Source organism: Pleurodeles waltl, chromosome 12 (genome assembly GCF_031143425.1).
Source record: "Pleurodeles waltl isolate 20211129_DDA chromosome 12, aPleWal1.hap1.20221129, whole genome shotgun sequence".
Classification (NCBI taxonomy): Eukaryota; Metazoa; Chordata; class Amphibia; order Caudata; family Salamandridae; genus Pleurodeles; species Pleurodeles waltl.
The window spans coordinates 202910187-202937320 of NC_090451.1; the positions used below are offsets into that span (position 1 = coordinate 202910187).

Below are 27134 nucleotides of genomic sequence, written 5' to 3' on the forward strand. Positions count from 1 at the left end.
CTGATGTCAATCTGTTGATGGTAACAGATGAGGATCAGGAGGCAGAGAGTGAACCTCTCCCTGATCTTCTGTCATCAGACCCAAAAGATGGCACAGTAGATGGAGTGATCTACTCAGACACCCTCTCTGGCCAACAGCAAGCTGATTGTAGGAGAGTCCTACAACAGTTTCCTGAACTCTTCTCCTTAACCCCTGGTCAGACACACCTGTGTACCCATGATGTGGACACAGGAGACAGCATGCCTGTCAAAAACAAAATCTTTAGACAGTCTGACCATGTTAAGGAAAGCATCAAGGTGGAAGTCCACAAGATGCTGGAATTGGGAGTAATTGAGCGCTCTGACAGCCCCTGGGCTAGCCCAGTGGTCTTAGTCCCCAAACCTCACACCAAAGATGGAAAGAAAGAGATGAGGTTTTGTGTGGACTACAGAGGGCTCAATTCTGTCACCAAGACAGATGCTCATCCAATTCCAAGAGCTGATGAGCTCATAGACAAATTAGGTGCTGCCAAATTCTTAAGTACCTTTGACTTGACAGCAGGGTACTGGCAAATAAAAATGGCACCTGGAGCAAAAGAGAAAACAGCATTCTCCACACCTGATGGGCATTATCAGTTTACTGTTATGCCCTTTGGTTTAAAGAATGCCCCTGCCACCTTCCAAAGGTTGGTGAATCAAGTCCTTGCTGGCTTGGAGTCCTTTAGCACAGCTTATCTTGATGATATTGCTGTCTTTAGCTCCACCTGGCAGGATCACCTGGTCCACCTGAAGAAGGTTTTGAAGGCTCTGCAATCTGCAGGCCTCTCTATCAAGGCATCCAAATGCCAGATAGGGCAGGGAACTGTGGTTTACTTGGGCCACCTTGTAGGTGGAGGCCAAGTTCAGCTACTCCAACCCAAGATCCAGACTATTCTGGACTGGGTAGCTCCAAAAACCCAGACTCAAGTCAGGGCATTCCTTGGCTTGACTGGGTATTACAGGAGGTTTGTGAAGGGATATGGATCCATTGTGACAGCCCTCACTGAACTCACCTCCAAGAAAATGCCCAAGAAAGTGAACTGGACTGTGGAATGCCAACAGGCCTTTGACACCCTGAAACAAGCAATGTGCTCAGCACCAGTTCTCAAAGCTCCAGATTATTCTAAGCAGTTCATTGTGCAGACTGATGCCTCTGAACATGGGATAGGGGCAGTTTTGTCCCAAACAAATGATGATGGCCTTGACCAGCCTGTTGCTTTCATTAGCAGGAGGTTACTCCCCAGGGAGCAGCGTTGGAGTGCCATTGAGAGGGAGGCCTTTGCTGTGGTTTGGTCCCTGAAGAAGCTGAGACCATACCTCTTTGGGACTCACTTCCTAGTTCAAACTGACCACAGACCTCTCAAATGGCTGATGCAAATGAAAGGTGAAAATCCTAAACTGTTGAGGTGGTCCATCTCCCTACAGGGAATGGACTTTATAGTGGAACACAGACCTGGGACTGCCCATGCCAATGCAGATGGCCTTTCCAGGTTCTTCCACTTAGAAAATGAAGACTCTCTTGGGAAAGGTTAGTCTCATCCTCTTTCGTTTGGGGGGGGGTTGTGTAAGGAAATGCCTCCTTGGCATGGTTGCCCCCTGACTTTTTGCCTTTGCTGATGCTATGTTTACAATTGAAAGTGTGCGGAGGCCTGCTAACCAGGCCCCAGCACCAGTGTTCTTTCCCTAACCTGTACTTTTGTATCCACAATTGGCAGACCCTGGCATCCAGATAAGTCCCTTGTAACTGGTACTTCTAGTACCAAGGGCCCTGATGCCAAGGAAGGTCTCTAAGGGCTGCAGCATGTCTTATGCCACCCTGGAGACCTCTCACTCAGCACAGACAAACTGCTTGCCAGCTTGTGTGTGCTAGTGAGGACAAAACGAGTAAGTCGACATGGCACTCCCCTCAGGGTGCCATGCCAACCTCTCACTGCCTATGCAGTATAGGTAAGACACCCCTCTAGCAGGCCTTACAGCCCTAAGGCAGGGTGCACTATACCATAGGTGAGGGTACCAGTGCATGAGCATGGTACCCCTACAGTGTCTAAACAAAACCTTAGACATTGTAAATGCAGGGTAGCCATAAGAGTATATGGTCTGGGAGTTTGTCAAACACGAACTCCACAGCACCATAATGGCTACACTGAAAACTGGGAAGTTTGGTATCAAACTTCTCAGCACAATAAATGCACACTGATGCCAGTGTACATTTTATTGTAAAATACACCACAGAGGGCACCTTAGAGGTGCCCCCTGAAACTTAACCGACTATCTGTGTAGGCTGACTAGTTCCAGCAGCCTGCCACACCAGAGACATGTTGCTGGCCCCATGGGGAGAGTGCCTTTGTCACTCTGAGGCCAGTAACAAAGCCTGCACTGGGTGGAGATGCTAACACCTCCCCCAGGCAGGAGCTGTGACACCTGGCGGTGAGCCTCAAAGGCTCACCCCTTTGTCACAGCCCAGCAGGGCACTCCAGCTTAGTGGAGTTGCCCGCCCCCTCCGGCCACGGCCCCCACTTTTGGCGGCAAGGCTGGAGGGAACAAAGAAAGCAACAAGGAGGAGTCACTGGCCAGTCAGGACAGCCCCTAAGGTGTCCTGAGCTGAAGTGACTCTAACTTTTAGAAATCCTCCATCTTGCAGATGGAGGATTCCCCCAATAGGGTTAGGATTGTGACCCCCTCCCCTTGGGAGGAGGCACAAAGAGGGTGTACCCACCCTCAGGGCTAGTAGCCATTGGCTACTAACCCCCCAGACCTAAACACGCCCTTAAATTTAGTATTTAAGGGCTACCCTGAACCCTAGAAAATCAGATTCCTGCAACTACAAGAAGAAGGACTGCCTAGCTGAAAAACCCCTGCAGAGGAAGACCAGAAGACGACAACTGCCTTGGCTCCAGAAACTCACCGGCCTGTCTCCTGCCTTCCAAAGATCCTGCTCCAGCGACGCCTTCCAAAGGGACCAGCGACCTCGACATCCTCTGAGGACTGCCCCTGCTTCGAAAAGACAAGAAACTCCCGAGGACAGCGGACCTGCTCCAAGAAAAGCTGCAACTTTGTTTCCAGCAGCTTTAAAGAACCCTGCAAGCTCCCCGCAAGAAGCGTGAGACTTGCAACACTGCACCCGGCGACCCCGACTCGGCTGGTGGCGATCCAACACCTCAGGAGGGACCCCAGGACTACTCTAAGACTGTGAGTACAAAAACCTGTCCCCCCTGAGCCCCCACAGCGCCGCCTGCAGAGGGAATCCCGAGGCTTCCCCTGACCGCGACTCTTTGAATCCCAAGTCCCGACACCTGGGAGAGACCCTGCACCCGCAGCCCCCAGGACCTGAAGGACCGGACTTTCACTGGAGGAGTGACCCCCAGGAGTCCCTCTCCCTTGCCCAAGTGGAGGTTTCCCCGAGGAACCCCCCCCTTGCCTGCCTGCAGCGCTGAAGAGATCCCGAGATCTCTCATAGACTAACATTGCGAACCCGACGCCTGTTTCTACACTGCACCCGGCCGCCCCCGCGCTGCTGAGGGTGAAATTTCTGTGTGGGCTTGTGTCCCCCCCGGTGCCCTACAAAACCCCCCTGGTCTGCCCTCCGAAGACGCGGGTACTTACCTGCAAGCAGACCGGAACCGGGGCACCCCCTTCTCTCCATTCTAGCCTATGTGTTTTGGGCACCACTTTGAACTCTGCACCTGACCGGCCCTGAGCTGCTGGTGTGGTGACTTTGGGGTTGCTCTGAACCCCCAACGGTGGGCTACCTTGGACCAAGAACTAAACCCTGTAAGTGTCTTACTTACCTGGTAAAACTAACAAAACTTACCTCCCCCAGGAACTGTGAAAATTGCACTGTGTCCACTTTTAAAACAGCTATTTGTCAATAACTTGAAAAGTATACATGCAATTTTTATGATTTGAAGTTCCTAAAGTACTTACCTGCAATACCTTTCGAATGAGATATTACATGTAGAATTTGAACCTGTGGTTCTTAAAATAAACTAAGAAAAGATATTTTTCTATACAAAACCTATTGGCTGGATTTGTCTCTGAGTGTGTGTACCTCATTTATTGTCTATGTGTATGTACAACAAATGCTTAACACTACTCCTTGGATAAGCCTACTGCTCGACCACACTACCACAAAATAGAGCATTAGTATTATCTCTTTTTACCACTATTTTACCTCTAAGGGGAACCCTTGGACTCTGTGCATGCTATTCCTTACTTTGAAATAGCACATACAGAGCCAACTTCCTACAAGGTGACTCTAACTTTTAGAAATCCTCCATCTTGCATGTGGAGGATTCCCCCAATAGGGTTAGGATTGTGACCCCCTCCCCTTGGGAGGAGGCACAAAGAGGGTGTACCCACCCTCAGGGCTAGTAGCCATAGGCTACTAACCCCCCAGACCTAAACACGCCCTTAAATTTAGTATTTAAGGGCTACCCTGAACCCTAGAAAATTAGATTCCTGCAACAACAAGAAGAAGGACTGCCTAGCTGAAAACCCCTGCAGAGGAAGACCAGAAGACAACAACTGCCTTGGCTCCAGAAACTCACCGGCCTGTCTCCTGCCTTCCAAAGAACTCTGCTCCAGCAACGCCTTCCAAAGGGACCAGCGACCTCTGCATCCTCTGAGGACTGCCCTGCTTCGACGACGACAAGAAACTCCCGAGGACAGCGGACCTGCTCCAAAAAGACTGCAACTTTGTTTCAAGAAGCAGCTTTAAAGAACCCTGCAACTCCCCGCAAGAAGCGTGAGACTTGCAACACTGCACCCGGCGACCCCGACTCGGCTGGTGGAGAACCAACACCTCAGGGAGGACCCCCGGACGACTCTACGACTGTGAGTACCAAAACCTGTCCCCCCTGAGCCCCCACAGCGCCGCCTGCAGAGGGAATCCCGAGGCTTCCCCTGACCGCGACTCTCTGAAACCTAAGTCCCGACGCCTGGAAAAGACCCTGCACCCGCAGCCCCCAGGACCTGAAGGACCGGACTTTCACTGCAGAAGTGACCCCCAGGAGTCCCTCTCCCTTGCCCAAGTGGAGGTTTCCACGAGGAAGCCCCCCCCTTGCCTGCCTGCAGCGCTGAAGAGATCCCTTGATCTCTCATTGACTTACATTGCGAACCCGACGCTTGCTCTAACACTGCACCCGGCCGCCCCCGCGCCGCTGAGGGTGAAATTTCTGTGTGGGCTTGTGTCCCCCCCGGTGCCCTACAAAACCCCCCTGGTCTGCCCTCCGAAGACGCGGGTACTTACCTGCTGGCAGACTGGAACCGGGGCACCCCCTTCTCTCCATTGAAGCCTATGCGTTTTGGGCACCACTTTGAACTCCGCACCTGACCGGCCCTGAGCTGCTGGTGTGGTAACTTTGGGGTTGCTCGGAACCCCCAACGGTGGGCTACCTTGGACCAAGAACTGAACCCTGTAAGTGTCTTACTTACCTGGTAAAACTAACAAAAACTTACCTCCCCCAGGAACTGTGAAAATTGCACTAAGTGTCCACTTTTAAAATAGCTATTTGTGAATAACTTGAAAAGTATACATGCAATTGGAATGATTCAAAGTTCCTAATGTACTTACCTGCAATACCTTTCAAACAAGATATTACATGTTAAATTTGAACCTGTGGTTCTTAAAATAAACTAAGAAAAGATATTTTTCTATACAAAACCTATTGGCTGGATTTGTCTCTGAGTGTGTGTACCTCATTTATTGTCTATGTGTATGTACAACAAATGCTTAACACTACTCCTTGGATAAGCCTACTGCTCGACCACACTACCACAAAATAGAGCATTAGTATTATCTCTTTTTACCACTATTTTACCTCTAAGGGGAACCCTTGGACTCTGTGCATGCTATTCCTTACTTTGAAATAGCACATACAGAGCCAACTTCCTACATTGGTGGATCAGCGGTGGGGTACAAGACTTTGCATTTGCTGGACTACTCAGCCAATCCCTGATCACACGACAAATTCCAAAATTGTCATTAGAAATTGATTTTTGCAATTTGAAAAGTTTTCTAAATTCTTAAAAGACCTTCTAGGGCCTTGTGTTAGATCCTGTTTAGCATTTCTTTTAGAGTTTAAAAGTTTGTAAAAGTTTGAATTAGATTCTAGAACCAGTTTTAGATTCTTAAAAAGTATTCCAACTTTTAGAAGCAAAATGTCTAGCACAGATGTGACTGTGGTGGAACTCGACACCACACCTTACCTCCATCTACAGATGAGAGAGCTAAGGTCACTCTGTAAACTAAAGAAAATAGCAATGGGCCCCAAACCTACCAAAGTACAGCTCCAGGAGCTTTTGGCAGAGTTTGAAAAGGCCAACCCCTCTGAGGATGGCAACACAGAGGATGAAGATAGTGACTTGGAGGGAAATTCCCCCCCTCCAGTCCTACTTAGGGAGAGCAGGGCTTCTCAAGCCCTGACTCCACAAATATTAGTCAGAGATGCTGGTTCCCTCACAGGAGGGACCAACAACTCTGAAATCACTGAGGATAACTCCAGTGAAGAGGACATCCAGTTAGCCAGGATGGCCAAAAGATTGGCTTTGGAAAGACAGATCCTAGCCATAGAAAGGGAAAGACAAGAGATGGGCCTAGGACCCATAAATGGTGGCAGCAATATAAATAGGGTCAGAGATTCTCCTGACATGTTGAAAATCCCTAAAGGGATTGTAACTAAATATGAAGATGGTGATGACATCACCAAATGGTTCACAGCTTTTGAGAGGGCTTGTGTAACCAGAAAAGTGAACATATCTCACTGGGGTGCTCTCCTTTGGGAAATGTTCACAGGAAAGTGTAGGGATAGACTCCTCACACTCTCTGGAAAAGATGCAGAATCTTATGACCTCATGAAGGGTACCCTGATTGAGGGCTTTGGATTCTCCACTGAGGAGTATAGGATTAGATTCAGGGGGGCTCAAAAATCCTCGAGGCAGACCTGGGTTGACTTTGTAGACTACTCAGTAAAAACACTAGATGGTTGGATTCAAGGCAGTGGTGTAAGTAATTATGATGGGCTGTACAATTTATTTGTGAAAGAACACCTGTTAAGTAATTGTTTCAATGATAAACTGCATCAGCATCTGGTAGACCTAGGACCAATTTCTCCCCAAGAATTGGGAAAGAAGGCGGACCATTGGGTCAAGACTAGGGTGTCCAAAACTTCCACAGGGGGTGACCAAAAGAAAGGGGTCACAAAACCTCCCCAGGGGAAAGGTGGTGAGACAGCCAAAAATAAAAATAGTAAAGAGTCTTCTACAGGCCCCCAAAAACCTGCACAGGAGGGTGGGCCCAGAGCCTCTTCACAAACCAATCCTGGGTACAAGGGTAAAAACTTTGATCCCAAAAAGGCCTGGTGTCGAAACTGTAGTCAGTCTGGACACCAAACTGGAGACAAGGCCTGTCCCAAGAAAAGTTCCACTCCAAACTCCAATCCAGGTAACACTGGAATGGCTAGTCTCCAAGTGGGATCAACAGTGTGCCCAGAGCAAATCAGGGTCCACACTGAAGCTACTCTAGTCTCTGAGGGTGGGGTGGATTTAGCCACACTAGCTGCCTGGCCGCCTAACATGCAAAAATACAGGCAGCAGCTCTTTATTAATGGGACAAGTGTAGAGGGCCTGAGGGATACAGGTGCCAGTGTCACCATGGTGACAGAGAAACTGGTTTCCCCTGGCCAATACCTGACTGGAAAAACCTATACAGTCACCAACGCTGACAATCAGACTAAAGCACATCCCATGGCAATGGTAACTTTAGAATGGGGAGGGGTCAATGGCCTGAAACAGGTGGTGGTCTCCTCAAACATCCCAGTAGACTGTCTGCTTGGAAATGACCTGGAGTCCTCAGCAAGGGCTGAGGTAGAACTAAAAACCCATGCAGCCATGCTGGGTATCCCTGAACTGGTGTGTGTAAAAACAAGAGCACAATGCAAGGCACAGGGTGAAAAAGTAGAGCTGGAGTCTGGAAAAATGGCCCAGCCTACCAAGAGAAAAGGAAAGTCAGTTGGGAAACCAACTGCAACACAGTCAGAATGAAAATGTCACTTACCCAGTGTACATCTGTTCGTGGCATCAGTCGCAGTAGATTCGCATGTTCTGCAATAGCTCGCCATCTGGTGTTGGGCCGGAGTGTTACAAGTTGTTTTTCTTCGAAGAAGTCTTTCGAGTCACGGGACCGAGTGACTCCTCCTTTTGTCTCCATTGCGCATGGGCGTCGACTCCATCTTCGATTGTTTTTCCCCGCAGAGGGTGAGGTAGGAGTTGAATTGTAGTAATAGTGCCCATGCAATGGAGTGACTAAGTATGCACCTATTTAAGGTTGAGATGATACATATATAAATAATTGAAGGTAACTTCCAAACTGCTACAGGCTCCCGGGGAGGCGGGTGGGCACATGCGAATCTACTGCGACTGATGCCACGAACAGATGTACACTGGGTAAGTGACATTTTCAGTTCGATGGCATCTGTCGCTGTAGATACGCATGTTCTGCATAGACTAGTAAGCAGTTATTTCCCCAAAAGCGGTGGATCAGCCTGTAGGAGTGGAAGTAGTCTGAAATAATGTTCTTAATACGGCTTGACCTACTGTGGCTTGTTGTGCGGATAACACGTCTACACAGTAGTGCTTGGTGAATGTGTGAGGCGTAGACCATGTGGCTGCCTTACATATTTCTTGCATTGGGATGTTTCCTAGAAAGGCCATGGTAGCACCTTTCTTTCTGGTTGAGTGTGCCCTTGGTGTAATGGGCAGCTGTCGTTTAGCTTTAAGGTAGCAGATTTGGATGCATTTAACTATCCATCTGGCTATACCTTGTTTTGATATTGGGTTTCCTGCATGAGGTTTTTGAAATGCAATAAATAGTTGTTTAGTCTTTCTGATGTTTTTTGTTCTGTCAATGTAATACATCAATGCTCTTTTGACATCTAATGTATGTAGTGCCCTTTCAGCTACGGTATCTGGCTGTGGAAAAAACACTGGAAGTTCCACTGTTTGATTTAGATGGAACGGTGAAATAACCTTTGGCAAAAATTTAGGATTGGTCCTTAGGACGACTTTATTTTTGTGTAGTTGTATAAAAGGTTCCTGTATTGTAAACGCCTGAATCTCGCTTACTCTTCTTAGGGAAGTAATGGGATGAGAAATGCCACCTTCCAGGTTAGGAACTGTATGTCGCAGGAGTGCATGGGTTCAAAAGGTGGACCCATAAGTCTAGTTAGGACAACATTTAGGTTCCATGAAGGAACAGGTGGTGTTCTTGGTGGTATAATTCTCCTAAGACCCTCCATGAATGCTTTAATGACTAGTATCTTATATAGGGAAGTTGAATAGGTAGTCTGCAGGTATGCAGATATTGCTGCAAGGTGTATTTTAATGGAAGAGAAAGCCAGGTTAGATTTTTGTAAGTGAAGCAAGTAACCCACTACATGTTCTGGAGTTGTGTGTAATGGTTGTATTTGATTAATATGGCAGTAGCAAACAAACCTCTTCCATTTACTTGCATAGCAGTGCCTGGTGGATGGCCTTCTGGCTTGTTTTATGACTTCCATACATTCTTGGGTAAGTTGTAAGTGCCCGAATTCTAGGATTTCAGGAGCCAGATTGCTAGATTCAGCGATGCTGGATCTGGGTGTCTGATCTTTTGGTTGTGCTGTGTCAACAGATCTGGCCTGTTGGGCAATTTGATGCAGGGTACCACTGATAGGTCTAGCAGCGTTGTGTACCAGGGTTGCCTTGCCCAAGTTGGTGCTATCAATATGAGTTTGAGTTTGCTTTGACTGAGTTTGTTTGCCAGGTAAGGAAGGAGAGGGAGAGGAGGAAAAGCGTAAGCAAATATCCCTGACCAGTTTATCCATAGGGCATTGCCTTGGGATTGTTCGTGTGGGTATCTGGATGCGAAGTTTTGGCATTTTGCGTTCTCCCTTGTCGCAAACAAGTCTATCTGAGGTGTTCCCCAGAGTTTGAAATAAGTGTTCAGAATTTGGGGGTGAATTTCCCATTCGTGGACCTGTTGGTGATCTCGAGAGAGATTGTCTGCGAGTTGATTTTGGATCCCTGGTATAAATTGTGCTATTAGGCGAATTTGGTTGTGAATTGCCCAACGCCAAATCTTTTGTGCTAGCAGGCTTAACTGCGTGGAGTGCGTCCCCCCCTGCTTGTTTAGATAATACATTGTTGTCATGTTGTCTGTTTTGACGAGAATGTATTTGTGAACTATTATTGGTTGGAAAGCTTTTAGTGCTTGAAAAACTGCTAGAAGTTCTAGGTGATTGATATGCAGTTTTGTTTGATGTACGTTCCATTGTCCTTGTATGCTGTGTTGATCGAGGTGTGCTCCCCACCCTGTCATGGAAGCATCTGTTGTTATTACGTATTGTGGCACTGGGTCTTGGAAAGGCCGCCCATTGTTTAAATTTATGTTGTTCCACCACAGAAGCGAGAGGTAAGTTTGGCGGTCTATTAACACCAGATCTAGAAGGTGACCCTGTGCTTGAGACCACTGTGATGCTAGGCATTGTTGTAAGGGCCTCATGTGCAGTCTTGCGTTTGGGACAATGGCTATGCATGAAGACATCATGCCTAGGAGTTGTAATACCATCTTTGCTTGTATCTTTTGTGTTGGATACATGCGTTGTATGATGGTGTTGAAATTTAGAATTCTTTGTGGACTTGGAGTGGCTACTCCCTTTGATGTGTCTATTATGGCTCCTAGGTATTGTTGTACCTTGCGCGGCAGAATGTTGGATTTTGTAAAGTTGACGGTGAACCCTAGTTTGAAGAGGGTTTGTATGATCTGATTTGTGTGATTTGAGCACTCTATGAACGAATGGGCTTGATTAGCCAGTCGTCCAAATATGGGAACACATGTATTTGCTGCCTTCTTATGTGTGCAGCGACTACCGCTAGACATTTGGTAAAGACTCTTGGTGCGGTTGTTAATCCGAAAGGCAGTACCTTGAATTGGTAATGTATTCCTTTGAATACAAACCTTAGGTATTTCCTGTGCGATGGGTGTATTGGTATATGGAAATAAGCATCCTTGAGGTCTAAAGTTGCCATGTAGTCGTGTAGTTTTAGCAATGGCAATACTTCTTGTAGTGTGACCATGTGGAAGTGGTCTGATTTGATGAAAGTGTTCACTACTCTGAGGTCTAGGATTGGTCTCAGCGTTTTGTCCTTCTTTGGTATCAGAAAGTACAGTGAGTAAACTCCTGTGTTTATTTGTGTGTTTGGCACTAATTCAATTGCATTCTTTTGCAATAGTGCCTGCACTTCTATCTCCAGGAGATTGGAATGGTGTGTCGTTAAATTTTGTGCTTTTGGTGGTATGTTTGGAGGGAATTGTAGAAATTCTATGCAATAACCATGTTGGATAATTGCTAGAACCCAAGTGTCTGTAGTGATTTCCTCCCATGCTTTGTAATAATGACCTATTCTTCCCCCCACTGATGTTGTGTGGAGGGGGTGAGTGACATGTGAGTCACTGTTTAGTAGTAGGGGTTTTGGGGCTCTGAAATCTTCCTCTATTTCTAGGGAATTGCCCTCCTCTATATTGTCCCCGAAAACCTCCTCTATACTGTCCCTGGTAACTGGACGGTGTTGCTTGTGAGGTGCTGGCTTGTGTGCTTTGACCCCGAAACCCCCCTCGAAAGGGCGTTTTACGGAATGTGCTGTAATTCCCTCTGCTCTGCGGGGAGTAGAGTGCGCCCATGGCTTTGGCAGTGTCCGTATCTTTTTTGAGTTTCTCAATCGCTGTGTCCACTTCTGGACCGAACAGTTCTTTTTCATTAAAAGGCATATTGAGAACTGCTTGTTGAATCTCTGGTTTAAATCCAGACGTTCGGAGCCATGCATGCCTTCTGATAGTTACAGATGTATTAATTGTCCTTGCAGCTGTATCTGCAGCGTCCATGGAGGAGCGGATCTGGTTGTTGGAAATGGTCTGTCCCTCCTCAACCACTTGTTTTGCCCTATTTTGTAAGTCCTTGGGCAGATGTTCAATGAGATGTTGCATCTCGTCCCAGTGGGCTCTGTCATAGCGCGCAAGTAGTGCCTGGGAGTTCGCGATGCGCCACTGGTTTGCAGCTTGTGCTGCGACTCTTTTACCAGCTGCATCGAAATTGCGGCTTTCTTTATCTGGGGGTGGTGCATCTCCAGATGTGTGAGAGTTGGCCCTTTTCCTAGCTGCTCCTACAACGACAGAGTCTGGTGGCAGCTGTGTAGTGATGAAAACCGGGTCTGTAGGAGGCGCCTTATACTTTTTTTCCACCCTTGGTGTGATTGCCCTACTTTTGACCGGCTCCTTAAAGATGTCTTTTGCGTGCCGGAGCATACCAGGGAGCATAGGCAGGCTTTGGTATGAGCTGTGGGTGGAGGAGAGTGTGTTGAATAAAAAATCATCCTCGACCTGTTCTGAGTGGAGGCTTACGTTGTGAAATTGTGCTGCTCTAGCCACCACTTGAGAATACGCAGTGCTGTCCTCTGGTGGAGATGGCTTCGTAGGGTATGCCTCCGGACTATTATCTGACACTGGGGCGTCGTATAGGTCCCATGCGTCCTGATCTTGGTCACCCTGGCTCATGGTGGTGTGAGCTGGGGAGAGTGATGGAGTTTGTGCTGGTGAGACGTTAATCACGGGCGGAGGAGAGGGTGGTGGGCTAACTCTTTTCACCACTTTTGGTTGTGGTGTCTGTTCAGTCTGGAACTCCAACCTTCTCTTTCTCCTAATGGGGGGAAGGTTGCTTATTTTTCCTGTCCCCTGCTGTATGAAGATACGCTTTTGCGTATGGTCCACATCAGTTGCTTGTAGCTCTTCCTCAAACCTATGCTTTTGCATTTGGGAGGTTAGCGAGTGCTCTTCTGTATAAGAGCCTGAAGCTGGGTCGCTTGCAGTTTGTTTCGGCATCGAAACCCTGTCTGCGTGTTTTTTCGGCTCCGAGGTGACTTTTTTCTTTTTCGGGGCCGAAACCTCTCGGCGTCAATCTGCTTCGGTGCCGCTGTCTCGGCGTCGAGCCGTGTCCACACCGGCATCTCGGTGTCGAGGCTTGTCTCCAGCACTTTCTCGGTCCCGAGAAGGCTGCGTGCCGGTGTCTCGACCGGAGTCGGACGACCTCGGCACTGTTTGGGCCTTTTTCGGTGCCGACGGTCGGTCACCGAATTTATGGGTGGAGCCATGGCCGGATGGCAGTGGCGTCCCCTGGGCCTTATAAATGTTTCTCTGTGTGGTTTTCGACGTCTTACTCACGGTTTGTGTATCGTCGAATCCTTCGGAGTCTGAGTCTTGGATCGAGAAGGTACCTTCCTCTTCCTGTTCCTCGAACTCCCGTTGGGCTGTCGGTGCGGACGCCATCTGAAGTCTTCTGGCTCGACGGTCTCGGAGTGTTTTTCGGGACCGGAACGCACGACAGGCCTCGCAGGTGTCTTCGCTGTGCTCAGGTGACAGGCACAGGTTGCAGACCAAGTGTTGGTCTGTGTAGGGGTATTTATTGTGGCATTTGGGGCAGAAACGGAACGGGGTCCGTTCCATCGGCGTTCTTCAGCACGCGGTCGGGCCGACCAGGCCCCGACGGGGGATCGAAAAACTACCCCGAAGGGCACCGGAGCTCTTCGATCTTCGATGCGGTGTGGAATCTAAGTACGCCGATCCCGAACGCAACAATACCGACGAAAATCTTCCGAAATTAGCTAATTTTCCGTTCCGAAACTCGGAGCGACAGGAACACGTCCGAACCCGATGGCGGAAAAAAAGACAATCGAAGATGGAGTCGACGCCCATGCGCAATGGAGACAAAAGGAGGAGTCACTCGGTCCCGTGACTCGAAAGACTTCTTCGAAGAAAAACAACTTGTAACACTCCGGCCCAACACCAGATGGCGAGCTATTGCAGAACATGCGTATCTACAGCGACAGATGCCATCGAACAAAGAGAACCTCTCTTCCCAGGAAGAAGTTCTGCCCTCTGAGGGAACTGAGCCTTTGGAGCTTGAACCTTATCAGGTTGAGCTCTTAGGCCCAGGGGGACCCTCAAGGGAGGAGCTGTGTAAGGGACAAGAAACCTGTACCTCTCTTGAAGGCCTTAGGCAGCAAGCTGCTGAAGAGTCCAAGGGCAAGAAAAATGGAACACATAGGGTCTATTGGGAAGATGGACTCCTGTACACTGAGGCCAGAGACCCCAAACCTGGTGCCACTAGGAGAGTGGTAGTGCCTCAGTCGTTCAGAAAGTTTATTCTGAACTTAGCCCATGATATTCCCCTTGCTGGGCATTTGGGACAAACCAAGACGTGGGAGAGGTTAGTCAACCACTTCTACTGGCCCAATATGTCCCAGAAGGTTAAGGAGTTTTGCCTCTCCTGCCCCACCTGTCAATCCAGTGGTAAGACAGGTGGGCACCCAAAGGCCCCCCTCATTCCACTTCCAGTGGTGGGGGTCCCCTTTGAAAGAGTGGGTGTGGACATAGTTGGTCCACTAGAACCTCCCACAGCCTCAGGAAATATGTACATCCTAGTAGTAGTGGATCATGCTACTAGGTATCCTGAAGCTATTCCCCATAGGTCGACTACTGCCCCTGCAGTAGCCAAGGCCCTCATTGGTATCTTTACCAGAGTGGGTTTCCCTAAGGAGGTGGTGTCTGACAGAGGTACCAACTTCATGTCAGCATACCTAAAACACATGTGGAATGAGTGTGGAGTGACTTACAAATTCACTACACCATACCATCCACAAACTAATGGCTTAGTTGAGAGATTCAACAAGACATTAAAAGGCATGATCATGGGGCTCCCAGAAAAACTCAAAAGGAGATGGGATGTCCTCTTGCCATGTCTGCTTTTTGCTTACAGAGAGGTGCCACAGAAGGGAGTAGGATTCTCACCCTTTGAACTTCTGTTTGGTCACCCTGTGAGGGGACCACTTGCTCTTGTTAAAGAAGGCTGGGAGAGACCTCTTCATGAGCCTAAACAAGACATAGTGGACTATGTACTTGGCCTTCGCTCTAGAATGGCAGAGTACATGGAAAAGGCAACCAAAAACCTTGAGGCCAGCCAACAGCTCCAGAAGTTTTGGTATGACCAAAAGGCTGCAATGGTTGAGTTCCAACCAGGGCAGAAAGTCTGGGTTCTGGAGCCTGTGGCTCCCAGGGCACTCCAGGACAAATGGAGTGGCCCTTACCCAGTGCTAGAAAGGAAGAGTCAGGTCACCTACCTGGTGGACCTGGGCACAAGCAGGAGCCCCAAGAGGGTGATCCATGTGAACCGCCTTAAGCTCTTCCATGACCGGGCTGATGTAAATCTGTTGATGGTAACAGATGAGGATCAGGAGGCAGAGAGTGAACCTCTCCCTGATCTTCTGTCATCAGACCCAAAAGATGGCTCAGTAGATGGAGTGATCTACTCAGACACCCTCTCTGGCCAACAGCAAGCTGATTGTAGGAGAGTCCTACAACAGTTTCCTGAACTCTTCTCCCTAACCCCTGGTCAGACACACCTGTGTACCCATGATGCGGACACAGGAGACAGCATGCCTGTCAAAAACAAAAATTTTAGACAGTCTGACCATGTTAAGGAAAGCATCAAGGTGGAAGTCCACAAGATGCTGGAATTGGGAGTAATTGAGCGCTCTGACAGCCCCTGGGCTAGCCCAGTGGTCTTAGTCCCCAAACCTCACACCAAAGATGGAAAGAAAGAGATGAGGTTTTGTGTGGACTACAGAGGGCTCAACTCGGTCACCAAGACAGATGCTCATCCAATTCCTAGAGCTGATGAGCTCATAGACAAATTAGGTGCTGCCAAATTCTTAAGTACCTTTGACTTGACAGCAGGGTACTGGCAAATAAAAATGGCACCTGGAGCAAAAGAGAAAACAGCATTCTCCACACCTGATGGGCATTATCAGTTTACTGTTATGCCCTTTGGTTTAAAGAATGCCCCTGCCACCTTCCAAAGGTTGGTGAATCAAGTCCTTGCTGGTTTGGAGTCCTTTAGCACAGCTTATCTTGATGATATTGCTGTCTTTAGCTCCACCTGGCAGGATCACCTGGTCCACCTGAAGAAGGTTTTGAAGGCTCTGCAGTCTGCAGGCCTCTCTATCAAAGCATCCAAATGCTAGATAGGGCAGGGAACTGTGGTTTACTTGGGCCACCTTGTAGGTGGAGGCCAAGTTCAGCCACTCCAACCCAAGATCCAGACTATTCTGGACTGGGTAGCTCCAAAAACCCAGACTCAAGTCAGGGCATTCCTTGGCTTGACTGGGTATTACAGGAGGTTTGTGAAGGGATATGGATCCATTGTGACAGCCCTCACTGAACTCACCTCCAAGAAAATGCCCAAGAAAGTGAACTGGACTGTGGAATGCCAACAGGCCTTTGACACCCTGAAACAAGCAATGTGCTCAGCACCAGTTCTAAAAGCTCCAGATTATTCTAAGCAGTTCATTGTGCAGACAGATGCCTCTGAACATGGGATAGGGGCAGTTTTGTCCCAAACAAATGATGATGGCCTTGACCAGCCTGTTGCTTTCATTAGCAGGAGGTTACTCCCCAGGGAGCAGCGTTGGAGTGCCATTGAGAGGGAGGCCTTTGCTGTGGTTTGGTCCCGAAGAAGCTGAGACCATACCTCTTTGGGACTCACTTCCTAGTTCAAACTGACCACAGACCTCTCAAATGGCTGATGCAAATGAAAGGTGAAAATCCTAAACTGTTGAGGTGGTCCATCTCCCTACAGGGAATGGACTTTATAGTGGAACACAGACCTGGGACTGCCCATGCCAATGCAGATGGCCTTTCCAGGTTCTTCCACTTAGAAAATGAAGACTCTCTTGGGAAAGGTTAGTCTGATCCTCTTTCGTTTGGGGGGGGGGGGGGGGGTTGTGTAAGGAAATGCCTCCTTGGCATGGTTGCCCCCTGACTTTTTGCCTTTGCTGATGCTATGTTTACAATTGAAAGTGTGCTGAGGCCTGCTAACCAGGCCCCAGCACCAGTGTTCTTTCCCTAACCTGTACTTTTGTATCCACAATTGGCAGACCCTGGCACCCAGATAAGTCCCTTGTAACTGGTACTTCTAGTACCAAGGGCCCTGATGCCAAGGAAGGTCTCTAAGGGCTGCAGCATGTCTTATGCCACCCTGGAGACCTCTCACTCAGCACAGACACACTGCTTGCCAGCTTGTGTGTGCTAGTGAGAACAAAACGAGTAAGTCGACATGGCACTCCCCTCAGGGTGCCATGCCATCCTCTCACTGCCTATGCAAGTATAGGTCAGTCACCCCTCTAGCAGGCCTTACAGCCCTAAGGCAGGGTGCACTATACCATAGGGGAGGGTACCAGTGCATGAGCATGGTACCCTTACAGTGTCTAAACAAAACCTTAGACATTGTAAGTGCAGGGTAGCCATAAGAGTATATGGTCTGGGAGTTTGTCAAACACGAACTCCACAGCACCATAATGGCTACACTGAAAACTGGGAAGTTTGGTATCAAACTTCTCAGCACAATAAATGCACACTGATGCCAGTGTACATTTTATTGCAAAATACACCCCAGAGGGCACCTTAGAGGGGCCCCCTGAAACTTAACCGACTATCTGTGTAGGCTGACTAGTTCCAGCAGCCTGCCACACTAGAGACATGTTGCTGGCCCCATGGGGAGAGTGCCTTTGTCACTCTGAGGCCAGTAACAAAGCCTGCACTGGGTGGAGATGCTAACACCTCCCCCAGGCAGGAGCTGTAACACCTGGCGGTGAGCCTCAAAGGCTCACCCCTTTGTCACAGCCCAGCAGGGCACTCCAGCTTAGTGGAGTTGCCCGCCCCCTCCGGCCACGGCCCCCACTTTTGGCGGCAAGGCTGGAGGGAACAAAGAAAGCAACAAGGAGGAGTCACTGGCCAGTCAGGACAGCCCCTAATGTGTCCTGAGCTGAGGTGACTCTAACTTTTAGAAATCCTCCATCTTGCAGGTGGAGGATTCCCCCAATAGGGTTAGGATTGTGACCCCCTCCCCTTGGGAGGAGGCACAAAGAGGGTGTACCCACCCTCAGGGCTAGTAGCCATTGGCTACTAACCCCCCAGACCTAAACACGCCCTTAAATTTAGTATTTAAGGGCTACCCTGAACCCTAGAAAATTAGATTCCTGCAACAACAAGAAGAAGGACTGCCTAGCTGAAAACCCCTGCAGAGGAAGACCAGAAGACAACAACTGCCTTGGCTCCAGAAACTCACCGGCCTGTCTCCTGCCTTCCAAAGAACTCTGCTCCAGCGACGCCTTCCAAAGGGACCAGCGACCTCTGCATCCTCTGAGGACTGCCCTGCTTCGACGACAACAAGAAACTCCCGAGGACAGCGGACCTGCTCCAAAAAGACTGCAACTTTGTTTCAAGAAGCAGCTTTAAAGAACCCTGCAACTCCCCGCAAGAAGCGTGAGACTTGCAACACTGCACCCGGCGACCCCGACTCGGCTGGTGGAGAACCAACACCTCAGGGAGGACCCCCGGACTACTCTACGACTGTGAGTACCAAAACCTGTCCCCCCTGAGCCCCCACAGCACCGCCTGCAGAGGGAATCCCGAGGCTTCCCCTGACCGCGACTCTCTGAAACCTAAGTCCCGACGCCTGGAAAAGACCCTGCACCCGCAGCCCCCAGGACCTGAAGGACCGGACTTTCACTGCAGAAGTGACCCCCAGGAGTCCCTCTCCCTTGCCCAAGTGGAGGTTTCCCCGAGGAAGCCCCCCCTTGCCTGCCTGCAGCGCTGAAGAGATCCCTTGATCTCTCATTGACTTACATTGCGAACCCGACGCTTGCTCTAACACTGCACCCGGCCGCCCCCGCGCCGCTGAGGGTGAAATTTCTGTGTGGGCTTGTGTCCCCCCCGGTGCCCTACAAAACCCCCCTGGTCTGCCCTCCGAAGACGCGGGTACTTACCTGCTGGCAGACTGGAACCGGGGCACCCCCTTCTCTCCATTGAAGCCTATGCGTTTTGGGCACCACTTTGAACTCCGCACCTGACCGGCCCTGAGCTGCTGGTGTGGTAACTTTGGGGTTGCTCGGAACCCCCAACGGTGGGCTACCTTGGACCAAGAACTGAACCCTGTAAGTGTCTTACTTACCTGGTAAAACTAACAAAAACTTACCTCCCCCAGGAACTGTGAAAATTGCACTAAGTGTCCACTTTTAAAATAGCTATTTGTGAATAACTTGAAAAGTATACATGCAATTGAAATGATTCAAAGTTCCTAATGTACTTACCTGCAATACCTTTCAAACAAGATATTACATGTTAAATTTGAACCTGTGGTTCTTAAAATAAACTAAGAAAATATATTTTTCTATACAAAACCTATTGGCTGGATTTGTCTCTGAGTGTGTGTACCTCATTTATTGTCTATGTGTATGTACAACAAATGCTTAACACTACTCCTTGGATAAGCCTACTGCTCGACCACACTACCACAAAATAGAGCATTAGTATTATCTCTTTTTACCACTATTTTACCTCTAAGGGGAACCCTTGGACTCTGTGCATGCTATTCCTTACTTTGAAATAGCACATACAGAGCCAACTTCCTACAGTCAGTATGCCATAAATTTTGTGGCTTGCTTGTGCTATTAGGGGGGAGACTAATCATTTCTAAACAAAGTGTGACCTTTTCCTTAAGACGTAATCCAGCCCAAAATATTAGACCATACCTCTTCTACAGTTGAATGCAAGGTCCTCCAAACAACAGCATGAATCTCATAATTGGTAAACAGTGTGAGAGAGAAAAATCAAGATATAGGGAAACAAGGACACCAGAAAAGGGAAGGGTAAAGAAGAAAGAACAATGTAGGAAAAGAGAACAGAAAAGACTTAAAGAAGTGAAATGACTACAGCAGAAGGTGGATGAAAAGATGGGAGATTGGGCAGGAAACTAAGAGGGAAATGCGATTCCTTAGGAACTACACCCTAAGTTTCAAGAACAGAACAGAACTTATTTTTACATCTAGTTGTATTTTGTGCCTTACACCACCCGGTCTGCTCAGTGAACGTTGATAGAAAGGTAGCTCCATGTCCTTGTTTTGAAGGGTACTGTTTTTCAAATAGTAGGGATTTTTTTTAACGAGATGATACATTGTACTCGCTGAAAAAACAAAGATTAAGGAAACGTAGTTAGGTGAAAATATCAGTTAAAACAAGCAGTTATAGTTATCTCAAATAACTGTAACGTGTATCAGAAAGTAACTATAACTTGCACCTTTAGAATACACTGTTGGTATTAATGACGTAATTGCAGATGTCGTTATGAATGTTATCAATGCAGTCACTGAACTGGTCATAAGTAATCTAATATGTGAGGGTACCGCAGTGCACAGCAAAGGCACGAGTCATAGTTACTTAAGAGCGCAAGTTATAGTTACTTAAGATAAATATAACTGGTGCAATTCAGTGGTTTTGTTAGTTTAAAACATTGTGTTCAAAAGTGCCCAGCCCCTTTTTTAGGGTCGAGCGCGCAAGGCGCTCTGTCCCTGTTGTAATTTCTCTGTGGGCTTTTAACCACGCCCATCAGTTTTCATGGTTCCTGGGCTTGCCTTTCAAAATTCGCTTGATTTCATTAGTGAAAGGCATGCATACACCATGCCTTTTCCAGTGTTTAGCCCTACTCGATGGCATCGGCCAACTACTGAAAACATAGGATGCTCCATACTTTTCGTATGGTTTCTGGACTACTTTTTCTTTTTATTTCATAGGCAGCATGATCTCCCTGGCCAGCAGTTGTGCGCTTTGCATGACATCGACCCTGTTACATGGATAACTGCACTTTTGCCGATACGTTTGACTACAAGCGAACTTCTGTTTCCTTTTGTGTGTCTGCTTCGCGCTCATGGCGGTCGTCGGCTCGCTTATGTGAAACTGTTTTACTTTTCATTTTCAGTTTTTGTGGCAAGAAAAGTCCGGTTATCAGTTTACAGTGCTAATAGCGGTAACTCAAGCAAACGCGAGACCCACTGCATTGCAAATGCTTTTCTAAGAAAGATTTTTTTATTTTTATTTTGTTGTGCTGTGGATCCCCTGGCATTTTTCAGTGGGTTGTGCTGGGGCTTGCGGTGGATACGTTTGGTGGGGGAAAGGGGAAATTGTAGTGGCCCTCCTGGTCCCCACCAATGTTTCTAAGGGAATTAGGTATCCCTACCTGTTCTTTGATTATTTTTTTTTTTTAAGGACTCGGGCACCAAGTCCTGAGTCCTAAAATGGCAACAAAAGCTTTCCCCTCAGGTTGCAGCCAGCCAAAAAGAATGTGCACTTGAACCCGCAGGTCCTCAGAGCCGCCACAGAGGATCTGCGTACCTATATGGACATACATTTTTTATCTTAATTCCTCAAAAACTATTGAACAGGCTTACACCATATGACAAAAATCGTGTTTTCTAGATCAAGATCTAACTTTCTGGCTTTGTTCAGCCATTTTGGCCATAGAGGAGTCTAATTTTCCTATGGAAAATGGTCTCAGGAAAATGCATTGTGGGGGTCCTGTCCCCTTGATGGATCAAAAAGAAACTTTCCAGTGAGGAGATAAGGTGAGAGTTTTTTTTTTCCCTATTTCTGAGCTTGCCAGCTATATCGACAGTTGAGCACTTCTGGTGTAAGAGCCTGTTACCAAATCAAAGAAGAAGTCCTTTCGTATTTCCAGAAGAGTTGTGACTTGATTCCCCTGTTTTGCATTCCCATGGAAGTTCCAGCTCTTTCTTTTGTTTTCTGTCCTTGTCTTGAAAGACTTCTTGCCCTTCCTTTTTCTCTTTCCTTCTTGCCCATTTCCTGTTCTCTCTGCACAAGTTATGATCTGCTGCACTGCAAATATGTTGTAATGGATTTGCCCACTAGGGCCGTACTATAATAATATTATAAGGGTCATAATGTTCCTTGTTTTGCAGGGTTATTTCTTTGCTTTCAGACTTAAAACTGTAGAATGAATAAGTTTCTAGAATCTACTGATGTTTATAAAGACTGTGCAAATTACATTGAAATATGTACAAGCTGGAATACCACGAATACTGCAATACATGATAGAATATCTCTAATATGGATGTTGTGTTGGATTATATTTTGTAATTTTTTGGTTTATAATATTATGAATTTACCATGTGTCTCGTGTTGAAATTGCACGTCATATGAATGTTACACAGTTGAAACCCAAGGTTACCCTTTGTTTGTTCTCATGACACTTCCCTCCACCTTTAAGTCACAATAGGCAGTTGATACCTGCAAACCAAGATGAAGGCTGGTGCTGAAACACGTTGTGTTTTGTTGATTCCAGCGTATATTTAATTAACCAAACTCACAGGTACAGCTCTAGAGAAATTATTTAGTAAGGAGACAAGATATGTAATTTACATGTTCAGTTTTGGATGCTTCACATAAGAATGGTGTATGGTTCAGGAGGCTTTAATTAGTCTATTGCATGTTAAACTGTAAGGATTCTTCTAGAAGTCCATTCATGGTGAAGAACAAAAAACTTACAGAAAAAAGGGTGCCCGATTTAGAGGATGGGATATTCAGTCACAAACATGACTGATATCCTGTTTGCCGTGTTACAAGTGCATTGAATATAATGCACTTGTAATACAGAGGAGAGGATATCAGTCACATTTATGACGGAGTATCCCATACACCAAGCTTTTAAATCAGCCCGAGTCTTTTTAGTTTCAAGCCCCATGCTCTCATCATACACAAAGGGAGGACATATACCTCACTCACATTGCATTCTGTGGAGTAACTTAAATGCCTCAAATACTAAGAAAGAAATCACAGTGAATTAATACAGAAAGTTAAGTTGCCTACATTGGTTTTCTGGACTCGCTTTAGAGCAAATATTGGAAATTTGCTAAATGGATTGGTACTTACGGGCCTCCATTGGACTCAGGAGGAAAGCAGCCCTTTACCACCTCCACAAACTCGTTCATAACTGGTTCCAGAGTGAAAATCACAGCATTGGGCCCTGCGTCAAATGTGTATGCCACCTGCATAACAAAAGTGAACTGTATAAAAAATCCTGATTGAGTTCTCGGAGAGTTGATGGAGAGAGGGTACTTGAGTTCACCCTAGAATAGATATTACACTTGCATGCCTTTATGAACAATTCCTACAATTTGCCAAAATACAACGTCTTTTATATCTTGAACATAGGGCCTTTAAATGCCAACTCTTAAAAAGAAAAGAACAACTTTCTCAGCCCAATGCAAGTGTGGATTTAACAGCACTGCCTTACAATGTACATAAAATGTTATCTTAATTTAAGCAATGCATCAATTGAACAACTGTTACATTGCTTTACAAATGAAAGGTACTGTATGATAGCTGGCCAGTGTTGGACAAGGCAGATGTTGAATAGAGCAGTACAGTTTTTACCCCAAAGTTCATAAAATACATCAACTTAGTTTTTCCATAAGTCATAAGAAAGTGATTACCTTGGCACAAAGAATTGATCTTGGTTAGTCCCAAAGGCTTGCAAAACAGAAGTGACTTAAGAGAAACAGGAACAGGTGGGAAAAAGGAAGACAGAGAAAAGAAAGAAAAAGATGGGAAGTGAAAGCAAGAAAGAGAAGGAAACAGAGTGTGAAAAAGGCAAGTGAGAGTGTGTGTGGCATAGATTACTTTGGTTGTGAAAAAGGCTGATCTGGCATGGCCACAGTGCATGCAGAACAGAATATCTTCCCATTTCGTATCTTCAAATTACTTCCTTGGTTTCATCATTCACATAGAGTAGATTAGCTTGAATGCAGTTCATGTGTAAAGTAAAGCCACTATTTGCTCATCACCTGTTTAATAGTTCAACTAACGCTGCATTTATCAACATCAAGAATATAATCAGAGTTTTGGACTATGGAAAGGACAGAATGGAAAGACTCAAGGCAGTTTTTTAGTAGTTCACAAAAAATGTTTTACCTTGGTTTGGCCATAGTAGTCATTATACCGATGAACCAAGTTGATGATGCGCTTGGAGATATCATTGAGGTAGAAAATGGGTGGAAAGGTGTCCAAACAGGTGGCATGGAATTGGTTGCTGTCCTTCATTGTTAGCTGAGCAAACCTTTCAAAGTCTCGCTGCCTGATGGCCTCTGTCATCTCTTCCATCCGTGCTGGTACCACACTCTCAGCACGATACTAAAAAAAATAACAGCACAATTCTTCAAATACTGTCAATTCCAAAGTTAGCAGCACTTTGAGAGGACACCTAATGAGGTAATGGTGATCACCGAGGGGAAAATGTGGACAGTTCGGAAAGATGGCTCTTGCTCAAGACGGACGGAGTAAGGGATAGCAAGTTGTTCAAGACTAGCAATTTGCTTTCTGCACCCCAAGAGAAGTGGCAAAGCAAAAAGAGCGAAGCAGGAAGGACCATGGGAACACAGTGAACTTGGTTTCTTACCTTCAACAGAGGGCTGGTTTCTACACTAGTCTGCATGCCCGCTGTGCTGCCAATGTGCTTCCGCTCTGCGCTGACCTGGGAAGGAAATTAGACAAGCATTATGCAAGTACGGTTCCTTGAAGGGCACATCACTGCTCCTGAAGCACATCCATTTGTTTTATACCGAATGCAAACAAGCACCAGCAGTCCAGTACAGCATAGTAAATGCCTTTTATTAAGTCTAGGGTGATAAAGAAATGATGTAAGTTAATGTTTGAACCAGTACCTCTTTACTGCACGGAAATTCTCTGGGAAGCCTTCCATTATTTTGTAGCTCATTGGTGCCTAACTAAATCGCTCCAAACGGCATCAAACTAATTTTGGTTCTGCCCAATCGAAGCAGTCTAGCTCAAGTGACTAAAAAACTATTTTTCTGGACAGGACCACATGTAAGTCCAGACACATAACAACTGGGTTTCACCAGGTGCAGCTTGAATCACTAGGGACAGAGAACTCATGACCTGACTCTGAGCTACCTTCCTATTTAAGGAAAGATCACAGAGGTAGACAAAAAGTGATTACTGTAATAATTAAGTCAATGCTTTGTAACCACTGAAATCTCCGTTGGTCAGTATTCCATCACATTTTCTGCTTGCATGTGTGATTATAGGGGGGAGACAAGCTTTAATCTTTTTCTAACGCAGTAATACAGCGCAAACTGCTGTGATATGCCTGTTCTACACTGGAACACGAGCAGCCTCAGACCCACTATCAACACGTGAAGTCTGAGTTTTGAAACCCTTGTATAGAGAGGTTTTAGACTAATTGTGTGATCAAATTTATTTAGCCTTCAATTTTAAAAAAAATATACTATCAACACGTGAAGTTTGAGTTTTGAAATTTTTGTATAGAGGTTTTAGACTAATTGTGTGATATATTTATTTAGCCTTCAATTTGTAATAAAATATCTAAACATCATGTTGTCTGAAAAAAGAATATCTGAAAAATGAACCCAAGAACAATGGGCAGAATAATCCAAGAGGCACCTAAGTAAATGGAAGGAAATGGTAAAATGTGAAACAAGGAGGATGGGCATGAATGGATCGGAGCTTGCGCATGAAGGTCTAACCCCAGTTGCCTGCTAGAGTCTAAAAAATAGTGAAAATTGCAACTGCTGCATGGCCTGACCCTTCTTTACATTCATTTTGGGGCTGTGTTATTCCCTGTATGGAGCACTGTGGATTCATTTGAGGGTTATTAATATAACAAAAGCAAAGTAAAATCAGCCATAAAGTTTACATCTCTTGCGTAGTTAATTACAGAAAGTTGTATTGAGGCCCGAAATGGGAGGCTGAAGTGGGAACCCTAACACAGCGATTTTGGAATTGTAAAAAGATGCTGGGCTGCTGGAAAGACTATGGGGGTTATTCTAACTTTGGAGGAGTGTTAATCCGTCCCAAAAGTGACGGTAAAGTGACGGATATACCACCAGCCGTATTACGAGTTCCATAGGATATAATGGACTCGTAATACGGCTGGTGGTAAATCCGTCACTTTTCCGTCACTTTTGGGACGGATTAACACCTCCTCCAAAGTTAGAATAACCCCCTTTGTTCAGGAAGAAGAAGCTCTGAGAAAACTATATGGTAACTATGGAATCCCAAGACCACAACACTCGGGATCAGCACAACACATACCTCCCGAGTACCAATTTGGTAGATTTGGCAAAAGGAACATTTACATCTAAAGCTGTTTTTGTTCAAACATGATCGAATTAATGTTTTATATTTTTTGCATCAGTACAAGACATCTTGAAGAAATATGACATCAGCCCCATGCAGCATCCTTGTGTATCTGGCTGACAGCTTCCCATCTCCGGTGGCTCTGAGCACACCTGCTCCCAAGGTTTCATCAGACTGCAGACAAAGAAGTGTAAAAAAGAAAAAAACAAGGTGGAAAGCCTGCTCCATCTAGGCACAAAGGCTCTGGAACAACATCCCCGTATCTATTAGGACCACTCCAATTCTGCTCCAATTTTGAAGGAAATAAAGACAACTCTTAAAGGAATATTGCATGATGATGTAGTAACAGTTCACTTCTGCTCCCAGAACCCAGCCACCATCATTTGTTGACTTGGACACTGCCTTTTGGCTAGATTTGGACTATACAAATACCACATGAATACATACATACATACATACATACATGTTCGCGGGCTTCACCAAACCACACTGGTTGCTGCTTGATTAATGCGCTGCTTGTCCCGTTCTAAAACGTCTGTCAAATGTTTATTCCTATGTTGCAAATAAGATGTTATTTGGTCGCCTTTTGAAGCAGCCTTTGTGGTGCACGTCTCTGTGATCTAAATAAAGTTATCTGATGAAAGGAAGGAGAGATGGTTTAAGTATTGAACTTTAGAATATGTTTTGCGTTAGATAAGTCAAAATGGAGGAAAGAGGGAAAAATTGTCCATGAGCTCCCCTCAACTAACCAATAACGAGGTCAACCCTCGTAGTCCTACCCATCAGTGGGGGAAATCGAAAACTCTTAACAGACAGTGCAGAAGCTTGCCTGCTCCAGTCTCTGGACCCCACAGGAGACCATCTCACTGATGAAATATTGGGCAGATTACACAGGTCTTCTAGATTGTCAAGCTATCCTCTAGGGTTTTGAGTAGCTGGAGAGCTGCTGACCTGATCAAATCATTTAGATTAATTTTATGTAATTGTATCTGATCTCATGTGGACAG

At 46.5% G+C, this 27134-nt stretch overlaps 1 protein-coding gene across 2 annotated transcripts in view; it reads right to left on the bottom strand.

Moving 5' to 3' along the window:
• The window catches only part of MVD (mevalonate diphosphate decarboxylase), a 107560-nt gene that overhangs the window by 38945 nt on the left and 41481 nt on the right, over window positions 1–27134 (bottom strand). For both annotated transcript variants that reach the window (XM_069216479.1, XM_069216480.1), the window contains exons 6-8: window positions 24407–24481; window positions 23923–24141; window positions 22882–22997 (exon numbers count right to left, since the gene is read on the bottom strand). In XM_069216479.1, the coding sequence (XP_069072580.1) occupies window positions 22882–22997; window positions 23923–24141; window positions 24407–24481 (410 nt within the window). The remainder of the gene's footprint in view (window positions 1–22881; window positions 22998–23922; window positions 24142–24406; window positions 24482–27134) is intronic.